The sequence below is a fragment of the Sorex araneus genome, chromosome 5 (genome assembly GCF_027595985.1).
Source record: "Sorex araneus isolate mSorAra2 chromosome 5, mSorAra2.pri, whole genome shotgun sequence".
Classification (NCBI taxonomy): domain Eukaryota; kingdom Metazoa; phylum Chordata; class Mammalia; order Eulipotyphla; family Soricidae; genus Sorex; species Sorex araneus.
Genome location: NC_073306.1, coordinates 67,087,719 through 67,111,704, shown reverse-complemented (window position 1 = coordinate 67,111,704; position 23,986 = coordinate 67,087,719). Strand labels below are relative to the sequence as shown.

General features: G+C 37.2%; 1 protein-coding gene across 1 annotated transcript; it reads right to left on the bottom strand.

Annotated features, from left to right (window-relative positions):
* Positions 1-1,218: 1,218 nt before the first annotated feature.
* On the bottom strand, positions 1,219-18,048 carry IFI44 (interferon induced protein 44). The gene is made up of 9 exons (XM_055139878.1): positions 17,985-18,048; positions 16,175-16,646; positions 10,547-10,583; positions 9,639-9,834; positions 8,026-8,172; positions 5,321-5,492; positions 3,336-3,436; positions 2,065-2,252; positions 1,219-1,939 (listed from the first exon to the last, which is right to left on the bottom strand). The coding sequence occupies exons 2-8, from the start codon at positions 16,632-16,634 to the stop codon at positions 2,082-2,084; spliced, it is 1,284 nt and encodes a 427-aa protein (XP_054995853.1). The 5' UTR covers positions 16,635-16,646; positions 17,985-18,048; the 3' UTR covers positions 1,219-1,939; positions 2,065-2,081.
* Between the last annotated feature and the right edge of the window lie 5,938 nt (positions 18,049-23,986).

Here is a 23,986-nt window from a genome sequence, read left to right as displayed (position 1 = left end):
AGAGGAGAGGAGTGAAAAAAGTCAAGTGAGGGTGTGTGATGTAGCTCAAAAGTACAACACCTTCCATGTATGAGGACCTGGGTTCATGCTCCAGAATTACACACACACACACACACACACACACACACACACACACACACACACACACACACAGAATCTAGTGAAAAGAACGAAAGTACAAAGTTACTAAAGTAGAAGGAAGTACTTAAAAGATCCCATCTGCTCAGGAATTATGCTGATCAAATCCAGTACTAGCACCCAGGCAAAGAAGTGCATTCTGAGAAAGCAATGGTATGACTTGGGGATTTCAGAATGTAATGAATCGTTTTTTTTAAAGTATCTTCAGGGATCAGAGTGGTAGTACAAGAATTCAGACACAGGCTTTGCATGTGGCCTTTCCCAGTTGAATCCCCAGCACAGATGAACTACCAAACGGTGCCCCTCTGGAGGCCCCTAGAGACCCGTCTCTTGTGGGAGGTCCCAGGGGACCACTTAGAAGGCAATTTTTTTTTTTAATTTAAATTTTATTGAATCACCATGTGGAGGGTTACATAGTTCTCAGGATTATGTCAGTTATACAATACTCAAACACCCTTCCCTTCACCCGTGCCCATATTCCATCACCAACCACCCCATTAAACCTCCCGCCCCCTCCCTCCCCCCCAGTCCCCGCCCTTGTAAATGATAAGTTTCACTTCGTTTACGCTTTATCTTGGTTACAGTCCATGTTTCAACACATAACTCACTATTGTTGCTAGGGTTTCCCCCCAAAAAAAAAAGACAGTCCCACTGTCAAGGAAGCATTTGATGGCTCTCCATTGCTGAGAATGTAGAGATATTAAGTCCAGCTGTTTGTTACATAACTTTTCTATTTTTTTCCCCCCTCGTCCCGCGCCACCGAGATCACGCCTGTTTAGTAATCACCACGCTGCCTGACAAAGGGAAAACAAACCAAAAAAGATGGTTATTTCCCATCATCAGCCGGCTTGGGGCTCTGGCTTAGTTGATAGCCTGGTAGAATGTCTGCAAGCAGTTTCTGGAATCAAAGGTAATACGCTGGTATCGGCCCCGGCTCGAGATTCCACCATCGTCCCGCTGTTCCAAGTACTTAATAATTTATTCCCTTGTATCCGATTCCCACGCCATCAGGTCCATGTCAGCTTAATGGACATCATACTATGGTTAACGCCACGCCTCGTTTCTTCCCGAGAAAGAAGGATATTTCTTCTCAGCCGGCGTGGGGATATGGCTTAGTTCAGTCTATAGAGATAGCTACCACTTTGGTAGCCTTCAATATTTCAGCAAAAGACTTACTATTCTTGTTAGGATTTCCCACCAAAGTCCGACCCGTTAAGAAGGAACCATTTCATATTGGTGATGATTAAATGACAATAGGTTGCGCGGCCATGGCAGCGGCCTCGCGGCTTTGAATTTCTGTATAAAGTCCAGGGAAAGTACAGCCAGAAATTACACGTCGCTACAAACTTTAACCCTATTATGGTCCCCCCAAAGTCCAACCCATTACAAAGGAACCATTTCATATTGCTGATGATTAGATGACATTAGGCTGCCGAGGCCGCGCGGTTTTGGGTTTCTATATAAAGTCCAGGGAAAATTCTGCCTAAAATTCTATCGTTACAATCTTTTACCCTTCAACAAAAAACTCAGTACTATTGTTTGGAGTTTCCCCCCACGGTAAGCCCTGCCAAAAAGGAACATTTACACGTTGCTGACAATCAAAAGATATTAGGTTAGATTTCTATATGAAGTCCGGGGAAAATTCTTTTGGTAATTGCATCACTCGCTGGTAGCGCCTGGGCCAGGAGCTCCGAGCACACAGTTTGGAGGCATTTTGGGGGCGCCGCTCGTGTCCAAAGTGGTTCAGTTGCCTCCGGGGTCGATCTCGCGTGGGGCCGGAAAGGAGCGTCCCCACATGGCTCTGTGCTTAAAATCGGCAAATTTTTTTTTTAATTTTTTTAGAAGATCATCTGAAGGCAAGATGACAGAAAGTGAAATAGTACCTATAATTGGACACTTTTAAACTGCTGAAGCACCAAACTTTACCTATTTCCTCTCCTTGTTTAACAATGAGGCAAATCTTCCAAGAAGTCATCTGCAGCCCAGAGCAGCTGTCTCAGCACAGAGAGTATCAGAAAGTCCTTTAGGGTATCCAGCTCCCATCCTGAAGTATAATTACTGACCACCAAGATGTCAGAAAGAGCAACTCCAAGTTTCTTATGGACTGCCTCTATCTGTGAAACAGAAATTAAAACTTTGACACTGGAGCAGATTCAGCAGGTAGATCATTTGCCTTGCACAGCAAACCCAGGTTCAACCTCCTGGCACCCCACAAGCTCCCCCAGACCCAGCCAGGAGTGATACCCTGAGAACAGAGCCAGGAGTGAGCACAATGAGCACTGCTGGTTGTGGTCCAAAAACCAAACCAAAAAAATTGGTAAAAAATATTATTTTATGCCATTATAAATTATGAAAGCAGTAAAATGATAGGAATTTTACATCTGTGGGGAACATAGGGATAGAGACCTGATCCTCTGCATTTTCTGAAAGAACTTCAATTGTTATTCTTGAATACCACTGTTTATTTTAATCTATATAAATTAAGTAAATCCAACATGAATTAAAGGAATGGGGCTAGGAGATGTACATGTACAATATATGTCATAGCATGTACAGTGGTTAGTACACACTAGGCATGCATACAATCCCAACTGGCTGAAAATCACCCATTGGGGCCTATTTGGAAGCCCCCAATAAAAATAAATAAATAATGAACTAAAGGAAACAACTCTATATGCAGATTATCATACATGATTGATCATTAATGGCAATCAAATATTTATTTGATTAAAACTGAATTAAATTATAATGAGTGAAATTATATTTGTTAAATTAAAGAGAGAGCTGGAGCGATAGCACAGCGGGTAGGGCATTTGCCTTGCACTTGGCCAACCTGGGTTTGATTCCTCCGTCCCTCTCAGAGAGCCCGGCAAGCTACTGAGAGTATCTTGCCCGCATGGCAGAGCCTGACAAGCTACCCGTGGTGTATTCCATATGCCCAAAGCAGTAACAAGTCTCACAATGGAGATGTTACTGGTGCCCGCTCAAGCAAATAGATGAGCAATGGGATGACAGTGACAGTGAGAGTGAAATTAAAAGAAATGTTTACTATTTTAAACTGGACCAATGAGCCTAAATTATACTTGAAATTATTTTATCCATCTTAAAAGCAGTAGTTTTTTATTTTTATTTTTATACATAGATCATGTGTTTATAGAAATCTACATCAGAAAATGTTTCGATAAAGCATTCATTACCTTGGACTTCACAGGCACACAACGGTATATGTCTAAAAAGTCACTTTTTGTAATCAGATCCAAGCTATCCACATTAGTGAGTAAAACCACGTGTACCACACCTATATCAAATAGATAAATAGTTTTTATTTTTTTCATTATATACAGCATGAGAATTTTTCATTATATCAGCTATAAATCAGCAGGGAGTCTCTTGCCCGCACACCTGTCTGTCTTTCCCAGGGCCCCTCGGAGAGGATGGGCTCCAGCTTCCCTCCCTGCCCCAGCAGAGCTCCCTGCGGCCAAAGACCACCGGAACCTAGCCACAGCCATGCTCAAGGCCCCTCTCCATACGTTTGGACAAGCCTCGCACATGAAGGTACGGGCAGAGGAACCCAGGTGTATGTAATCCTATCAGCAGCCAACATCCAGAGACTTAAAAGCAAGCTCCCAGAAGATATTTTACAACTTACTTCTCCCTCCGGGAGAAGCTAGCAAGTTACTGAGAGTTCCCTGCCCACAAGGGACAGCCTTGCAAGCTTCCCATGGTGTATTCATATGCTAAAGCAAGTGACAAGCTGGATCTTTCCCCTGACCCTGTAAGAGCCTCCAGTGCGGCATCGTCAGGAAGGCACAGTGGAGAGAGGCTTCTAAAATCTCAGGGATGGGACGAATGGAGAGGTTACTGAGCCCGCTCAAGAAATCAACGATCAACAGGATTTTGTGATTCATGATTCATGATCAGCTATAAATTATACAGGAACAATTTCAAAGACTTAAGATCCCCACTGTACCCCCTCCTTCGACGCACATGCACACAAATTCTCTTGTTAGTACTCCTCTGACTTAGGAAGTCCCTTTATTGCCTTTCAAGATAAAATGTGAGACAGCTTGGAAGAGGTAACTAGAATGTATGCTTTAGTATTGCTGACTGATTACATATTCTGTAGAAACAGATTTGTATTTTGGAGATCAGAGAAACAACCAAAAGACTTGTAAACAAGGTGAGGGTGAAGATACTGTATAAAATGAAAAGAGAATGTGTGATAAACACATAAATAGGCTGCTCCTGAGTCACAATGGTTATCAGGAAGCACCACATTGCACACTCATACTAGTGAACAATAAAATGAATCTAAGGGTCCAGCAAAATTCTAATATAGAGATCTAGTGACTGTCTTTCTCAAAATAGAATGAGCAAATTAACCATCAAAAACCCAATGACACCCAAACTTCCAATTCTATTTACTTTCTCCAAATACTTTATCTTATTAACTATGAACACTTTACTTCCACTTTTTAAAAAATCTGTATCTTTTTGTGCATCAGGAATTTTTCTTTTTGTGTTCAGTCAATTCTGCTTTACATATTTTCAAGACTTATTTTTAGTTTTAAGAACATGTATATTAAAGTAACATTGATCAATGACATTTAGACTTCAGGTGCCCTGACACTTTTTTCAATTAAATGTTCTTTTCTTATTTCCAATTCTACAAAATTCCAGGGAAAACCTAGTACTATAGAGAAGATTAGTGGAAGTAGATGGAATTGTAAACTATTCACATCTAATGTGAATAAACTATTCACATCTATTAATGTGCTTGATAAGAAATGTCTGAGGTACATAGAGGTATACTAATTTTATAGATGAAAAAATTGAGACTCAAAGTGTTTAAGTCACTTGCACAAAGTCATATTGTTGTTGACTTCTTGATTTAAGTCAACCACACTTTGAACCAGGGAACCATACAAGAGAACTAGGTAAGAACAAAGAAAAATTACAGGGTAATTTCTGTATTATTATTGTTATTATCATAGTTTAGGTAACATATTTCCAGTGTTGACATTAATGGCTTTGATATACATACTTATTGCACCTCAGTACTAGTAAAATGCCCAGGATCATCTTTACTGCAAACACAATTTAATTTCTTGATGCAGTCACAAAACTATTCTACAATATATGCTAATCAATTACCTTAGTACAAAAGTGGAATGAGACTCACCAAGCTTTATCATTTCCCTTCGAATTCTTCTTATCTTTTCTATCATTTCATGAGATAAGTGGTCAACAGAATTTGCATTGAGCACAAACGCCACACAATGGATTCTGTCCTTCAGATATGGGTCACTAATATAGTTAGAATGACTGCGAGTGATTGGCTTTATGGGATTAAACTGTAAACAATACATAATTTCACTGTAAGTAAATGGCATAAAACAATATTAATTAAAGGTATTGACACATTGACTATCCATTTGGAAAAAAATTAATTTATGATTAAGTCCAGATCTAGTTTGTCATTTATAAGAAGTAGCTTAGAAGAACTATAAATTTAACACAAAAATGTTCTCTTCTCTTTAATCTTCCCTTACTTTTGCCTAGAATGCTGAGAAAACCCAATATGAATATCTTGAAAATATAAAACTTTTATTCCATTAATGGAGATAACAGAAACTAAAAATAAACACAAGGGACTAATTATATCAAATTAGAAAGTTTTTGTATGAGCTCCAAGAGAGATAGTACAGCAGATAAGGAGTTTGTCTCACCCCAGGCCAACCCGGATTCTATCCCCAGCATTTCATATGGTCCCCTGAGCCTACCAGGAAAGTTCACTGAGTGCAGAGCCAGAGGTAAATCCTGAGCACTGCTAAGTTTGTCACCACCACCACCACCACCCCATAAAAGAACATTTTCGCATGGCAAAATAAACGTGCTAAAATTAAAAACACCCTATTGATTAAAAAAATCGCACACAGATAAAGAAAGGACTAATATACATCTGATAATATACATCATGTAAGGGACTGATATTCAATGTATATTAAAACAAAGCTCAATAACAACAACAAAATAATAATTCTATCAAAACTTGGGAGAGGGAATGAACAGATACTTCTCTGAAGACAATGGAAAGCTTGTAGACATATGACAAAATGCTTATGTTCACTTATTTAAGAAATGCAAATCAAACAATGAAATGCCATCTCCCACTAATGAGAATGGCATATATCAAAATGTCTGGGGAAAAAAAATGGAGATGTGACGAGAAAGGAGCCATCCTTCACTGATGCTTGGGATGTCGTCTGGTTAGCTTATATTGAAGCCAAATGTAATTGCTCAAAAAAATAAGAACAGAGCTCCCATATGACCTAGGGATTTCAAATTTTGACATTCACCTTCAAAGCACAAAAACACATAATAGAAAAGATTCATCCACATCTATGTTTATTGTAGCACTCAGTATAAAAGTCAAGGTATGAACCAACACAAATGCCCAATTACTGATGAATGAATCAAGAAATTGTGTTATATATAAACCATTAGATACTATAGAATAATATGCAGTGGTAAGAAAAGGTGAAATCACTGCAATATGGATGGAACTGAAAGGCAAAATGTTAAGTGAAATAAATTAGAGGAGGAAGATCATAGTGGATGATCTCACTTATCTGTGGAATAGAGAGAGACAAAACAAGGGAATGTTGTTTTTATTTCTTTTTTTGCTTTTTGTGTCACACCCAGTGATGCACAGGGGTTATTCCTGGCTTTGCACTCAGGAATTACTCCTGACAGTGCTGGGAGACCATAGAGAATACAGGAAATCACTCAGGTCGACCTCGTGCAAGGCAAAATAAAACACCTTCTTGCTGTATGCATGGTTTTGAACAATGTCAAACCCTTAACCCGGAATTACAAAAACCTGGGAATTGGAAGGGAAAATGAAGATCAGAAAATGAGTGACACAGGTATTTTGGTGGTGGTGAGATCAGTCATTTTGCACATCTATACAATAAAGTTTAACACTCGTAACTATATTAACTAAATTATAGAAAATATTTTTAAACATATGAATGTGAAGCATCTAGTTTGGATTGCTGTAACAATACCATATTGCAGAGCTTAAACAACAAATAACTATTTTTCACAATTGTGCCAGGGAGATAACACTGTGCGTGAAGAGCTTGCCTCACATATGGCCAACATGGGTTTGCTACTCAGGACTACTGATCCCTGAGTACAAAGCCAGGAGTAAGCCCTGAACACAGTTGGAGGTGACCCCAAACAAAACAAAACAAAACAATGCACATTTCTGAAATCTAAGAACTTTAACTTCAGAGTTGGACAAAATCTAAATTTGTGAGAGGCCTACTCCTGGTTTGCAGACGATACGATACTCCCTTCCTTATCCTTATGTGGTAGAGAACTATTGTCTGCATCTTTTAGAACACTAATCCCTCTCATGAGAGTTTCCACTTCATAATCTAATGCTTCACAAATCTTCCACCTCAAATACCATAATAGTGGAGATTAAGATTTTGTGAATTTGTTGCATATTGAGAATCTGACCCTTGAAATTAGTAACCGTAGACAGCTACCACAATGACCCAAAACATTTCACCTAAGACTTCTTGTTCTATAAAATACAAACTTTGTGGTAAATTGCTGTAGTTGGTTTTCAATGTCGCATACTTCAAAGCTACTGAATGTATAATAACATTCACAGTTATTGCAGCTATGCCAGAATAGTCTTTTGGACGCTTTTCTTTTTTGTAAAATAAAATATCTAAAAAGAAGGGATCTTGAACAAGCTTAAGAAAACAAATGAGGTATTAAGCTAGTCTTGAATTTGATTTTGTCAGTAGTGGACAACAATAAGAATTTTAAATATCAATTATAATTTATCAATTATTAGCCAAATCTTACCTGATATCTGTCAGAAACATGGCCCTTTAAGATATATGTGATGTCATCCATGCATATACCTTGCTCCTCATCCAGCCCCATTGAGTCACACAGAATAAATGGCAGGAATTTGCCATCTTTTCCATCTCTTACAGTATATGTTCTGAACTAGAGGATAGAAAAAAAAAACAACGTTAAGAGTTCACTAGGGGTTGGATAGATAATACCATGGGTAAGGTGATTGCCTTACACACAGAAGAACAGATTCAATCCTCCTTTCCTTATGTGGTTCTCCAAGCACTCAGGAATAATCCCTAAGCCAGAAATTAAGTCTTGAGCATGGCCAGATGTGGCTCAAACCTCAAAATAAACACTTTATATTTAAGGGAAGACAGGAGATAGCTCAAAAGGTTGAGCATCTGCTTTGTACACACAAGGCCCCTGTTTCTTTTTTAAATTTTTTTTCAATTTTATTGAATCACTGTGAGATAGTTACAAGCTCTTCTGTTTGGGTTACAGTTTCACAATGATCAAACACCCATCCCTCCACCACTGCACATTCCCCACCACCAATATCCCGGGTATCCCCCCCCTTTCCCATCCCTCCTGCTTCTATGGCAGACAATATTCCCCATACTCTCTCTCTACTTTTGGGCATTATAGCTTGCAACACAGACACTGAGATGTCATCATGTTTGGTCCATTATCTACTTTCGGCATGCATCTCCCATCCCAACTAGTTCCTCTAGTCATCAATTTTTTAGTGATCCCTTCTCTATTCCATCTGCCTTCTCCCCTCCGCTCATGAAGCAGTCTTCCAGCTATAGGGCAATCTCCCTGGCCCTTGTATCTACTGTCCTTGGGTGTCAGCCTCATGTGATGTTACCCTATACTCCACAAATGAGTGCCGTCCTTCTATGTCTGTCCCTCTCTTTCTAACTCATTCCACTTAGCATGATACTCTCCATGTTTATGCATTTATAAGAAAATTTCATGACTTCATCTCTCCTAACAGCTGCATAGTATTCCATTGTGTAGATGTACCAAACTTTCTTTAACCAGTCATCTGTTTTAGAGCACTCGGGTTGTTTCCATATTTTGGCTATTGCGAACAGTGCTGCAATGAATGTACAGGTACAGATGTCATTTCTACTGTGCTCTTTTGCATCCTTGAGATATATTTCCAGAAGTGGCCTTGCGGGGTCACATGGAAGCTCAATTTCTAGTTTTTGAAGCAGTGTCCATATTGTTTGCCAGAAAGGCTGGACCAGTCGGCATTCCCACCACCAGTGAAGGAGAGTCCCTTTTTCCCTACACCCACGCCAGCACTGGTTGCTTTTGTTCTTTTGAATGTGTGACAAGGCCCCTGTTTCAATACCCAGCCTGAGATGCCCTGTCAGCAATTACCAGGTCTGTCCTTGTGGCTTCTGAGCATCTCAGGGGAGAACCACCCCTCCCCCCAACACACACACACACACACACACACACACACACAATGAATTTATTTGTAAAAAAAAAAAAAACTTGAAATCAAGGTTAATGTCTACAGGCAATGAAGCTGATCAACTGAAGAGTTCTAAATTCCATTAACTTGAACAAAGAAGCAAAGGCTAAGAAACTTAGAATAAACTTACTGCCTCAGACATCCCGGTTTTGTCAAAGCCCTCCAAAACCTGGTGTGTCACATGACCTTGGAACACAGACTTTACTGAGTTGATGAAGCTAGACTTCCCAGCTCCCACAGGACCCAGCAGTAGCATCCGTACTTGGTGGACCAGGTCTCTATGCGGTTTGTGAGTTTTTACGACCATCCATAAGTTTCTGTTGAGCCTGTTAGATGATAGTTTGCTAAATTAGATCACAAGACCATACCGTACATTTTTCTGATTCTCAAAGATTATTATTTACTTTGCATTAGCCACTTTCCTTCTAATATACAAAGTATATGAAGTTAAGGAATCTCAAATCCTCTTGCAAAAAAAGGGAGTAAAAAAACCCTAATACTTCTAACTAAAATCAGTAGGATATAAAATCTTTAAGACTTAAACTACTAGGCTATATAAATTTGAGGACAAGTATTAACTCTGCTGAACACAAAATTAAATAATCACCCGTCAGTAACCAAACTACAGTATGTGACTTTTGAAACTCATGATATAGAGCTTTTTTGAACATGCTTTTGCAGTCCATGAGAGACACAGTCTACTTCCTACACATCCTTTCTAATTTCCTATAGTAGTTTAAATTTCAATGATTACAAAAATTCTATGGAAATAAATGATTATGTTCTTTCAAGGGCACTGAAAAAATAGAATGCCTTCACTATATTCAATATTGTTTTTATTTACTTAATTTTCTTTCTGTTTTCACATTACTGTCATCAAATAAGTCTAATATTTTTATGTTTTCTTGATGACTAATAAATTATCTGACCCATAAATTAGAATAAGTAATTTGTGCTGCCAATTTTATTAACAGAACCTATAATTTAGTAAATCTAAGGTAATAAAAAGTAACAGAACATTAAAAATATTTAACTTACTCTCTGATCCCAGTCATATTCCTTTCATCCAATACATCTAGGGAAATGATCAAAGTAAAAGGAGATGAAAAGTTATTAGTTATTGTGTGACTGTAACTTAATGTAAGTAAATTCATGAGGAAATATTAAAAATTATCTTTCCCAGGAGGACAACAAAGCATAAAATCAAATAAGAAAAAATATGACAAATATCCTTAATATTATCTGTCTGTATAGGCTAAAGTCACAAATTTTGTGGGCACTGCAAGACCTTCTATCACCTAGTTGCTCAGTGGCTTGTTTTAACATATAAGGTGAGGATGGGGTCTTCTCTGAGTCCAAAGCCAAGAGGCATGGCCAGAACAGAACAAACAGGACTATCTAAGCTAACCCCTGAATATTTCTACAGCCCTAGAAGGAATAATGCATAAACACACATTGTAAAAAATAATCGTTAACACTAGATTTTCTCTAAAATCTACTATAAATACTTAGGGTTATCTGAACTTCCAGTCCAATTCATTTTATTTCTAGCTTCAGATCAGACATAGGTCTGGTCTGTCAGAGCACAATGAGAGACTGAAGGCCTTATTTGATTTAAAGTCTCAGGCAGGTTCAAGATGTTTATGTGCTGGGAAAATATTTTCTTTTTATGGGTTTAAAATAGGAAAGTCTGGGACCAAGTACAAGTATAGCAGTACAGAATATAAGACACTCCTTGCACCCAGACAATACACCTCGTTTGAATATGGGGGATCACATATGGTCCCTTGAGAACCACTAGGGGTCACTCGAACACAGATCCAGGAATAGACCCTGAGTTTACCCGGGTGTAATTTGCTTTCTGTCCCTCACCTCACAGCCCAGTTACATTTCACACTTCACCCACATCACCGACTCCTGTGCAAGCAAGCACGCTTACACACATGCACACAGACCCTGAGAAGTTAAGTACAACGAGCTTGGAACTTCTCTAAATTTATGAAAAATAGTGGATAAAATATTTATAATAGGGTCATATGTGTGCTACAAATGAAACACCTCTTTACGTTCCCAAAAATAGAAATGGTGAGGAATGTAATGACTACAATATAGTAAAATTAGAAAAGAACAAACATAAACAGACAGGAAAGAAGTCTTTTAGAATTAAAAATAAATTTAAGTGCACTCTTAAAGAACGTTCTAAGACAAAAAAGATCAGTTGCAAAAATGTATGGAAACTTGTAATATAAGAATTTTATACCAATGTTACAATAAAATATATTTTATTAGTGAGAAGTGGTTGAAAATAGAAATAAATAATGTAGCACTGTCATCCCATTGTTCATCAATTTGCTCGAGCAGGCACCAGTAACTTCTCCATGGTGAGACTTGTTACTGTTTTTAGCATATAGAATACCCCACGGGTAGTTTGCTAGGCTCTGCCGAGAGGAGAGGAACAGTTGAATCGAACCTGGGTAGATCTTGTGCAAGGCAGATGCCCCACCCGCTGTGCTATCACTTCAGCCCTACCCGCTGTGCTACCACTCCAGAAATAAATAATAAAAAAACAAATTTTATAAATAATTTTAGAAAGAATTGACAAAATAACATTTTATAAATTGAAAAGATTAATATAGCTATTGATTCATTTAAATATAAAATAAATTAGTAGCTAGTATTATCAAAGAAAAACAAATTCCTATAATGCATCACCACCAAATTTATATCAGATAGGAACATATTCTGATTTCTGTAATGCATAATGTTAATGAAAATTTATTGGTGTTACTATGTCAAAAATATTTTGTCAGTATCCACTAATGATGAGTATACACATACTCTAGCCAGCAATTTTATACTAACATTCTGAAAAATATGTATATATGTGAGCCAAAAGACAGGTATAATAATGTTGATAGCATTATTTACAATAATTCAAATATGGAAATCCTTAATGTCTACCAGGAGTGATATGATTTTTTAAGATGTGATGGAATCATTGCAGTGTTATACTAGGTGGATTTGAAAAGAAATAAATTATTCCTAAATGCAGTAATATGGATGAATCACTGCAACCTTAAGGATTAGAGCAACTGGTCTTTGATATGTACACTTACTTTATGGAGTAACTCAGGGAAAGGGAAAAAATGACCTAGTCTTCTTTCTTATAGACTAAAAAACTTATCTCCTGATAGACTAATGAAATTTGCAACAAATAATTTTATCTCTTGAATTTCTTTCTTCCTTTTTCCCTTTCTTTCTTTCTTTCTTTCTTTCTTTCTTTCTTTCTTTCTTTCTTTCTTTCTTCCTTCCTTTCTTTCATTCTTTTTTTCTCTTTCTCTCTCTTTCTCTCTTTCTCTATTTCTTTCTCTTTCTCTTTTTTTCTTTGTTTCTCTTTTTTCTTTTTTTCTTTCTTTTTTTGTTTTCTTTCTCTCTTTGTTTCTTTCTCTTTTTCTTTCTTTCTCTCTTTCTATCTCTCTCTCTTATTCTCTTTCTCTTTCTGTCTCTCTTTCTCCCTCTTTCTCTTTCTTTCTCTCTTTCTTTTTCTCTTTCTTTCTTTCTTTTTCTCTCTCTCTTTCTTTCTTTCTTTTTCTCTTTCCTTCCTTCCTTCCTTCCTTCCTTCCTTCCTTCCTTCCTTCCTTCCTTCCTTCCTTCCTTCCTTCCTTCCTTCCTTCCTTCCTTCTCTCTCTCTCTCTCTCTCTCTCTCTCTCTCTCTCTCTCTCTCTCTCTCTCTCTCTCTCTCTCTCTAAAGGAGGTCTCATGAGTTGTTCAGATGGCCCAGGGACCTCTCCTGTTACAGCTGACAAACTTGGCTAGATGTTTCAAACCTTTGCCCAAAGGACTCAGTGCTACACAGGTCCTGCAGTGTCAGGGACCACCAAGGTCACACCCAAGGACATGCAGAGGCTTCTAGGATCACACCAGACAATGCTCAGAAGGCTATGTGGTGCTGCAGATTAAGCTGAGATCATTCACTTTAACTACTGTTCTGTTTCCCAACCTCTCTTAAATTTCTTAACAAGAGATCTCTGCTTAAGAATTACTTTGAGGGGTCAGACCTGAACTGAATTCAATTGTGCATCGCATATGGTCCCCCAAGCACTGCCAGGAGTGATTCCTGAGTGTAGAGTTAGGAGTGCCCTGTGCACCACTAGGTGTGGCCCAAAAAGAAAAAAGAAAATAAAAAGAAAACAAGAAAGATGGAAGGAAAGAAAAAGAGTTAGATCAAATAAAACCAAATTTTATATGTTTAAATGCTCCTAAAACATTTTGTAACCTGCAAGACAAAAGAATTAGCTGTGTTAACTCGTTGTCTTTCAGGTTACAAAATGCCATGCACTAGGTGGATTAAGCAACAGAAATATTTTTCACAAGACTGCGGAGGCAAGAAATATTAAGGTCAAGTGTGAGTAAAGTAGATTTCATTCTGAGGCCTCTTCACTTGACTTGTAGAGAGCCTGACAATTGACATTAAATTCTTGTGAAAAAGGGTTTGTGTATCTCTTTATATGGACTCTTACCTTATGGAGTTAGGACCCCACTTGCATATCAATCTCAAGTTAGACACAAATAGCACATAGTTTGCTATGATTCTACTTATATAAAGTTTAAGACCAAGAATCATCAACATACATGTGTTATTTATTCAAATAACAATTATATGTTAATTTATGAGACAGAATGTGGTTACCTTTGGTTACAATAACTAGGAAGGCTCACATAGGTATCTCCTGACATGAGGACAAACATCTGTTTTTTTATCCAAGTAGTGGTTGTATGGGTTTGGTCAATTTGTAAGTTTGTCAGCTGATAGACCTATCAATCATGCATTTTTCTATTTATGTTTTACACTTGAATAAAAAGTATTCTAGAGCCAAGGAGATAACTCAAGGGTCAGAGAACATACCTTGCACACATACCATATTAAGTAATCCCTGGAACCATATGGTCCTGAGTACTGCTCATATGGCCAGCTAGCTCCCTGCATCCTGAGTCTGGGCAATACCACATACTCAAATCCTACTATTGAATCCTCTGCCTTGTTGGCCCAGTATCACTTTGAGTGATTCCCCCAAGCATCTTGAATACTGTTTGAGACACAGGTCTCAAAATTCAAAAAGTTTTGAAGATTTATTGACTTATTCAAAAGGTTATCATCATTATATACACAAATAATATTATTTATATATGTATATATATAATGTCTAAGGAAGAAAGAACAAGCCACTCAAAGGAAATGAAAAAATTATTTTGTTCTCAAAATGGGATAATGAATTCAAGAATCATACATTCTGATAGTAATTCAAAGATAAAGACCCCACATAATTAGTTTGGAACATGTAAGTATTGAAGGAATTTTAGTCCCAGTAACCTTTGTTTTAAATGGATAGCTATGAACAAGTATTTCATGGACAAAATATAAATGCACAATACATATTGATTTATTAATGATCAGGAATATGCAACAAGTAAAATTAGAAACCATCTTTTACCATCAAATTAGCAAGTATTTTAGAGCTTAATAATAATAAAGATTCACAAGGATACAGGAAAATAAGCATTTATATAACATTTTTTGAGCAGCAGAGAAAGCTGAAACTATTGAAAGGAATTTATAAAAATATAAATCTACATATTTAAAGATAAATCTATATATTTAATGATAAATATCAACTTCACTTCTAGGATATTGCTATAAAAAAGAGTTTTACATATAACTATAGTCATGAATATATTATAGAAACATTTGGTGGGGGAGGGTTCTCACAAGTGCTGATCAGGAGGTCTGGAGTACCTAGGGCCCCCCCTGTCTATTCATTGCTAGGGCATAAGATGTGGGGATGCTTGAGTCCTGAGGTGCCAGGGACTAATCAGGCCTTCAAAGTGATGCTCCTGACCTCCAGAACTATACCAAATAATTGGGGAGCTAAAAAACTGTATACAGAAGTGCTTGGAGAACCATGTAGTTCTAGAAATCCAGTCTCCTGGTTTCACTGCATACAAGGCAACTGCCTTAACCCCTGTACTATCTCTACAGTTCTAGGAATATTTTTAGAACAGAAAATAACTGGAAGCAATTTAAATATTCTTTAGTAGTAAAATCAATAAAGTAACTTTTCCATATTGTGAATCACTGTCACTGTCATCCTGTTGCTCATTGATTTGTTCGAGCGGGCACCAGTAACGTCTCTCATTGAGAGACTTATTGTTACTGTTTTTGGCATATCCAATACGCATGGGGAGCTTGCCAGGCTTTGTTGCGTTGGCTCAATACTCTCGGTAGCTTGCCGAGCTCTCCGAGAGGGGCGGAGAAGTCGAACTCGGGTCGGCCGCATGAAAGGCAAATGCCTAACCGCTGTGTTATCGCTCCAGCCCATATTATGAATATAATGGAAAATTACATCAGCTAGGATTCATAGTCATGAAAAGTTTCAATCCTATTTTCTTCTCAAAAGAATTTCATAATCAAATCAAGTTTGTTTCTCTCTTTTCCCTCTCTCACCCTCTCCAGAAAAGTCTCTATAAGCTACATTTCTCCATAGTTATTTCTGAGTGAACAATTTAGGATCATGTTCTATTCTGGGCCAGATGGAATAAGAGCTATTTTTCCTAGGAGAGATGACTAATCATTCAACCCTCTCTGTAAGGTTATATGATTAAACCTACCTTCACATCGAAAAGCTTCACATTCCTGGAAGGAAATTTTGCCTTTTAGGAAGGACGATTTAGGTAGTCCAAGACTTTCAATGATTTTTAACATCAAAGTTGCCTCTTGATCTTTCAAATTTATATAAAATCCACATTGAGATATAGACGTTTCATAAAATATTTCAAAAGTGTCAAATGGACCAATTCTGAATTCTGAAATCCCAGATGCATGGAGGACAAAAAGAACAATGGGGGCAGGCAAAGCATTTTGGGAATTATATTGCATATATGCCCCAATAATAAGATCTCCACTATAAATCACTACTGCAATAGGTCCTTGACAAGAGCATATACCATGCAACGTAGAAAAATCAAATCCTTGGACACTAGCCTTAAAGATAAGGCTGAAGTGCTTTCCTTCAAAATGATTTTGCAGAGTCTTCTTTTGCATCCATGTCAAACGAGTTGTCACCGACATAGTCTTTATAATCTGCAGAAAAATGAAATGCTTTTCACTAATCTTAAAAAACAAATAATATATGCAATAAAGTCAGCACTTATGCCTGTTTACATTAAAAGTGAAGTGAATAAATATAAATAAGTGGAATAGATAGCAAAGAAAATAGCTTTTTATTCTTAGACATATCTCTCTTTCCCCTCACATTTCTCTAAGTAAATTTCTTTTAAAAATTATTTTGTGGTAAAAACAGAGAAAATGAAATTGCTTTGCATCAAAAAATAAAATAAAACGTTATCTTTAAAAAGAATTTTTTAACTCTTACTTCCGAAGTACCTAAGTGTAGGATTACATAGCCTCAGGTACTTTAGGTTTCTTAGGTTACTCCCACTACAGTGCTCCCACTGCTCTGTGTTTATTTGTAACTTCTTTCTTAGTGTTCTGTTGACTTGCAAATACTGTTTTTCTCTTCTCCTTGAGTCCTTTGCATAGTTTATTCAGAGCAATGTCCTTTTTTGTATGGACACAGTAAGACTTAGCAAATGCTATGCTTTTCTAACCTGGGAGTCATTTGACTCTACATGATATTTTCCTCCTGGGCATCTGTTCTCTTGACCTAAGCCTCAGCTGACCTTACTTCCTAGCACCCCCAAAAAGCAGGATCCCGATGAGGAATGAGACGGACCCAGGGTAAGTAGTGAGTTGTGTGCTACCCTGGCATTGAGATGGGCCTGGCCAAAGTGCCTAATGCTTAACTATAAGTTAAGAGCTTGATCATGGACAAATGTTGTCATGATCCAAACAGTGATAACTAGATTTGGACCCTGCTAGGGTTAGGAGTGATTAATCTGGCCTGAGTGCTGTAGTCTGAGCCTGTGGCAAGATGTTGCCAGGAGAGCTGCCTTGCAAGCCTCAATGTATCCCTTGCTATGTCCATACAAAAATAACTAGTATTAAGATGTTAATAAGTGTTTGGACTAAGGAAAAGAAAAAAACCTTAAGAGTCAGGAAGGGCTTTCTTATGGTGATTTTGCTAGCTGGCTGGGTGTAGCCTAGAGGGCAAGGTGGGAGAGACAAGTAGGGAGAGAGACGGAGACAGGGGATCCAGAGAGGCTGCAGTAGATCCAGATAGAGGACGGAGCTGGGAGTGCGGGAGATGAGAAAAATGGAAGATTAAATAAACGATAACTAATCAGCAACCAGTTTGCCCTTCCTTCCGTCCCCTGCCCTTTACCGACAGCACACACAGCAGTTCCAGAGCACGGAAAGTGGGGTGAGACAGAGCTGCTCGGAGAGCCTGCGAGTGCACACGCCCCTCAGTGTGCGTTAGTTTTTTACACCTAAGAAAAGTGAAAACACAAAGTTATTTACCTATTTGTAGAATCTTTACAAGGGCTGAAGCTGAAGTAATTGCTCTGTGCGTACTGCTAGGCAGGTCTCTTCAAGTGAGAATGGCAATTTCTTTAGTAGTATTGTCTTTCAAAGCTCAGAGAAATGAAACTGAAACTGTATTGCTCCACCCAAGGGAAGGTCTGAATTCCCCTTTTTGAGGAAGCTTAAACTCATCCAGCTCATGGTAGATAGTAAAATCATATATAAAATAAACCTGGGGGAATCTAGGAACAAAAATAGATGGAAGAAAACCTAATACCTCATTACATTTTATTTACCAACCCATTTCTATATATTGACATATATATGACAAAATATTTCATATATTGACATATGAAAGCATGTTGTCTTACTGCAAAACACATTTTTCAAATTTGTGTTCTTCTCAATTTTTGCTATCAATTAACTCTAAGACAACATAATTTTATGAAAATTGTTATAATAGCCCATAACTTGTCCCTTGGCACTATTGCTTGTCCCCACCCCTCCTTGACAGACTCAACCTCACCTTTCCCTGTAAAATCCGAACTATATCATGCCAATTTCACATCCTAGTAAAATGTGATGTCACAAACTGGTACCCTATAGGCTACAGCACCATGACAACTTGTTTTTTAAGGCCCACATGATTAATTTTCTTCTTTTTTTTTTGAATTTGAAATTTAAATGTATTTACATTACTGGGCATCTGCTCCCTAGTTTCTTACTGTCTCCCTTCTTCCTGCTTTGGACAAAATGATCTATTCAGCCCAGAAAGAAATTTATTATTTTGAATATTAAGAAACAACAGCACCATCATTTTTTTAAAAGTATGTTAAAAGCTAGAGAGGTATTTTGATTACAGGATGGTTGTCTAGGTACCTGGGTCCAATCCCTAGTATTGCATGGGGGCTGGAGCAATAGCACAGCAGGTAGGGAATTTGCCTTGCACTTGGCCAACCTGGGTTCAATTCTCAGCATCCCATATGGTCCCTGGAGCACCGCTAGAAGTAATTCCTGAGTGTAGAGCCAGGAAGAACCCCTGTAAATCTATGGGTGTGACCCAAAAAGAAAAAACAAAACAAAAACAAAAACCTAGTATTGCATGTTCCCCTGAACACAGATAGGAGTAGTACCTGAGCATCAGTGAGCACGGACCCCAACCAAGCAGTATTTTATGTTAGTTACTAAGCTAAAAATAATACCAACAATTATGAATGCTTATTGTTTAACAGGCATATAATATGTATCTTCCTTATCTATTTTGATGAAGTTAGGGGAAAAAAGATTTAAATATCATATTATTTTCAGATACACAAACAGCACAGCGGGTAGGGCATTTGCCTTGCATGTGGCTGGCTGATTCAAGTTCGTTTCCTCTCTCCCTCTCGGAGAGCCCAGCAAGCTACTGAGAATATCTTGCCCACACAGCAGAGCCTGGCAAACTCCCCATGGCATATTCGATATGCCAAAAAAACAATAACAACAAGTCGCATAATGGAGACTTTACTGTTGCCCGCTTGAGCAAATCGATGAGCAATGGAATGACAGTGATACAGTGATACACAAACAGAATTTGGGAGAAATTTGCTAAAGAAATTTGAGAATTTTACTAAATTTTCTGAACTGCTAAGGAGACCCGATTTGAGTTATAATTTGAATGAAAAGATAGTTGATGTCAAATGTCCAGTCCCACTGCTGCTTGAGGTAACCAATTAATCCAGAGTGATAATGGGAGGAGAAAAAAATGTATTAGCGATCATCTGGCAGGTTGGAAGATGATGAACTTATGTCCTAGGGAGTCATTGTGAAAGAAACAAGGGTCAGAACATAGTTGGCAGGTTGTTACCTTAAGCAAGACTCTTTGCTTGGAGTAGAGTAGATGTGAGAATGTCAGTTATCACCCATATTCAATTCATGGAGTGTATTCCTTCGAAGTTGCCTTAGTTATACATCTGGAAAACTAATTTTTCTTCTGGAAAGCTCGGAATTAAAGTGATGATCTTGCCCTACTATTGGGAGAATGTATTTGAGGAATGATAACTACCCCCTTTCTTCCAAATGTTGAGAATGCGAGATATAATAATATCACCCAAATGTCCAATGACAAATGGGTGGTTGTTTATATATGAACAATAGAATATTAATCAATTGTAGGAAAAGATGAAATCTTGAGATCACTGAGACATGGATGGTACTGAAGGGTATCATGTTAAGCAAAATAAATCAAAGAGAGAAGGACAAACTGAGTGATTTCACTAATCCATGGAACAAAGAAAATCAAAGCAAGGGGATAGACAGTATATAACAATGACATACTTTCAGCCTTGGATTATAAACCTGATTTAACACTGTGGGGAGATTGGAAGGAATGAAAATAGGATAGAGGTGACACAGGACAGTGTTTGAGAGTCGTGGACAATTTGGTGGTAGGAGAATATAGTAACTGTGCATATCTGTTGTAAAATTTAATAGTATTATAACTATATCATATATAGTTATATATACTTGACTATAATAAAAATTAATTTAAACAATATTTTAAAGATTATAGCCTTGCTACAAAGTAAAAAAATAAAGTATGAGTGAAACTACGAAAAGCTGACTCCACAAAATTGACCTAACATATTATTGGAAGTCTTGCTCTGATCATAACAAAATTTGGAGGGCAAACAGCCCCATTTTCATGTTCAGTGCCAGGAAAGGGGGAAAGGGAGAAAAGAAGCAGTCTTGTCAAAATTCCCTTTTTATGATCAGGTGCACTGCTTTATAGGTTGCTGACTGCAAGGCTTCAAACCTAACTCTAGCAGACGACTTAGATTTCTAGTAATATTGTGTGTGTGTCTCTGTGTGTGTGTGTGTGTGTGTGTGTGTGTGTGAAGATATCTGAAGAGCTTGAGATAACAGAAGTTTCGAGGAGAGAAAACTAAGTATTACACAGGTTTTCATATAAAAATTACAAGCAGTGTAATCACCATCTGGATACCTTCATCATTTGGCCCCAGTGTTTTATGGAAGGCTTAAAAGAGCAGGAGATCTCTGTTTTCTATTATAGGAATTGCTTCAAGAACTCAGACTGAAGCAAGAGGATCTATGGTTGAGCTCAGGATCAGTTCAATATTCTTGACTAATATGATACAACATCAATTTTACTGAAATGCACAAGGCTTGGCTCCTTAATAACAAATTAATATGATGTAAAGATAGGGAAGGAATTCAGTTGGAAGTATATACATACTTCATATTCTTTTGAACTACACCATTCTTTCTATGTTTCCACTGGTCCTTTAGTGGAAGAATCCACCCAAAATGATTGAAGTATTGTGAGATTGGAGAGATAGTAGAGTGGATCGGCTTTTCCTTGGTGTAGCTGACCCAGGTTGAATCTCTGGCATCCCAAATGGTCCCCCAAATAGCGCCAGGAATAATTTCTTAATGCAGAGCCAGGAGAAATCTCTGAGTATAGCAGGGTGTGGTCCAAAACAGAACACAAGATGGGAGTATTCTAAATTTTTCACATATGCATGTTTCCTTTATTTAGTCAGCCTAAGCTAAATGTTAGAGTAGAAATAGATTTTATTGCTATATATTTTATAGACAACATTCAAACCATTATCAATGAAAGATTCACAGGTCCATTTCACAAGGCAAAACAGATACCATATCTTCTCTATAAGATGAAGTGAATGGCTTTCTCAAATAGAAATGAAAATTTTGGACATGTTTTCTAAATTTTAAGCAGTTTCCACACCTTGGGCCCCCATGTAGTACTAGGAAATACCACTCTACCAAGCACAGTTTTCTTCTTGTCCCCCAATTATGCTCCCCTGTGTACTTTTTTATATCTTAAGAGATTTTCTAGCTATATGTGGCATTTATTTGAAATATCTGCAGATGTTTTTCTTATTGTAATGACAATTTGGCAAAACCCTCTCTACTGTGAATATAGAATTTGATATGAAATGGAATTTCATATCTCAGAATACCATAAATATCTTGGGTGCTCAAATGAAATTTGAGTCACTTCTCTAGAATAACACCAAAATCAAAGACAAATTATCTCAGAAGCTTAACATTATATTTCCTTGTTTATATTTGAATGCCATAAGGCATTACCATAAAATTTACAAAAGAATTAATTGTCTAAAGTCTTAAAATTTGTAAATATTTATACACCAATTACTTATAAAAATTATTAGACTTTTTTCCCTTACCAAATCCCATACCTGAAATCTCTACTTGCAGATTTGCTTAACGTGTCATTTCTGGCCTGGATCTCAGAATAATTTGAGTCTATCTGTATGAGTTGTGTTGGGGAAGAAAGAAGGAAGCATGTAGTTGTATACTGGCCATAACCCTAATTATATTTTCAAATTTACCCCTGTAACCTGCATTTCCTTTACCACAAGAGAAAGATTTTGTAAACATTTGTAATTGGTATGCATCTACTTTTACTAATGGCAAAAATCAGTCTCCTTAATGCCTTTAGTTTATGGGCAGATATATTTAATCCAAGTTAGGACTACAGTGTACAAGGTTTAGAAAATTCTTGATGCCTTCTCAAAAAAGAAAAATTAGTGGGATCCCAAACCAGGGAATATTAAAAAAAAAAAGTTTCCCCCTTTATGGAACCCTTCCTCACACCAATCTTTTCCAACATAAATTCCAAATATGCATTAAACTTTTTGACTGTTTGTGTCCCAAAGTAATCTAGAGCCAAAATATTAGGAGTTATAACAACATTTATATATTTTTAGTAAAAAAAAAAAGGATAGCTTTATTTTTTCAGACAGTATTGATTCATCAGAATATCACCTCATTTTTTGTCTCTCGTGATCTATTATTCTTCCTCTTCCTTTCGAGGTCTACATTTCCTCCTAAATATACCTACCTTTTCAAAGAGACTATAGGATATACATCTTGAATCTAATTTTTCATGTAACAAAACCTTCTTTCACTCAAATTGTCACTGACTCCGAAGTGGAGATTGATGAATTAAAGGTTCTATAGTCAGAGGGGATAAACCGTAGTGATGGTTTGTTATTTCTCAGATTATATGGAGACAAATACATATTCCCTTTTGTATCCTTTGATCTCTATGTCTGAATCATAACTATCTTTGCTGCTACACTATTTTTTTTTTCCTTAGTACATTTCTGGTTCTACAACTTTAATCTCTATAATTATTTTATTATTAACTATTTTTTATAGACTTCATGTCTTCCATTGACTCACAACCTCATAACATTCGTTTAAACATAGATTTACCTGTGGCTTTGATTTAGAAAATATAATTTTTTGGAGTGATAGACAGAGAGAGAAGAGAGACAGAGAGACAGAGAGAGACAGAGAGGAGAGAGAGAAAAGCTGCCTGCCATAGAGGCCAAGGGGCAGGATGGCAGGGACAAGAGGGAAACTAGGGACATTGGTGGTTAGAAATTTATACTAGTGAAGGGACAGGTGTTGAAACATTATATTATTGAAATCCAATTATGAACAATTATATAACTGTGTATCGTAATGATTCAATTAAAAATAAATAAAAATAATATAAATATATATACCTTTTTGATAAATATCCCTATTAAATTATTATCCTATAATATAAGAACTTTAAAGAAAACAATAATCCTGCCTTACTATAGTATAGATAACCATTAAATAGAAACATACTATTTTTACATGACCAAACTATTTGAAGGCAATAGTTAAAAACAAATTCTAAAAGCTATCTTCTATAATTTGGAGGTGAGGGGAACAGAGCAATAGTACAAGGATTTATGTTCTTGCATCCAGCTCAACCCTTATTCAAATCCCCAGCACCACGTAAGTCCCTTGAGCACTGCCAGAGGTCACTCCTGAGCATAGAGTCAGCAATAGTCCCTACACGTTGCCATGTGTGACCCCTTTCCTCCCCCAAAATAAGGATCAGAGAGAGAAAATTCTTTCTTTTTTTAAAATTTTATTGAATCACCATGAGATAGTTACAAGCTTTCATGTTT

Coding starts and splice junctions, on each gene's coding strand:
- IFI44 (XM_055139878.1), bottom strand. CDS start 16,634: ATGTCGGTGACAACTCGTTTGACATGGATGCAAAAGAAGACTCTGCAA. Junction 8,173..9,638: donor AAACCGGGATGTCTGAGGCA/GTAAGTTTATTC, acceptor TCTATCCTCTAG/TTCAGAACATATACTGTAAG. Junction 3,437..5,320: donor AAGGGAAATGATAAAGCTTG/GTGAGTCTCATT, acceptor TATTTGATATAG/GTGTGGTACACGTGGTTTTA.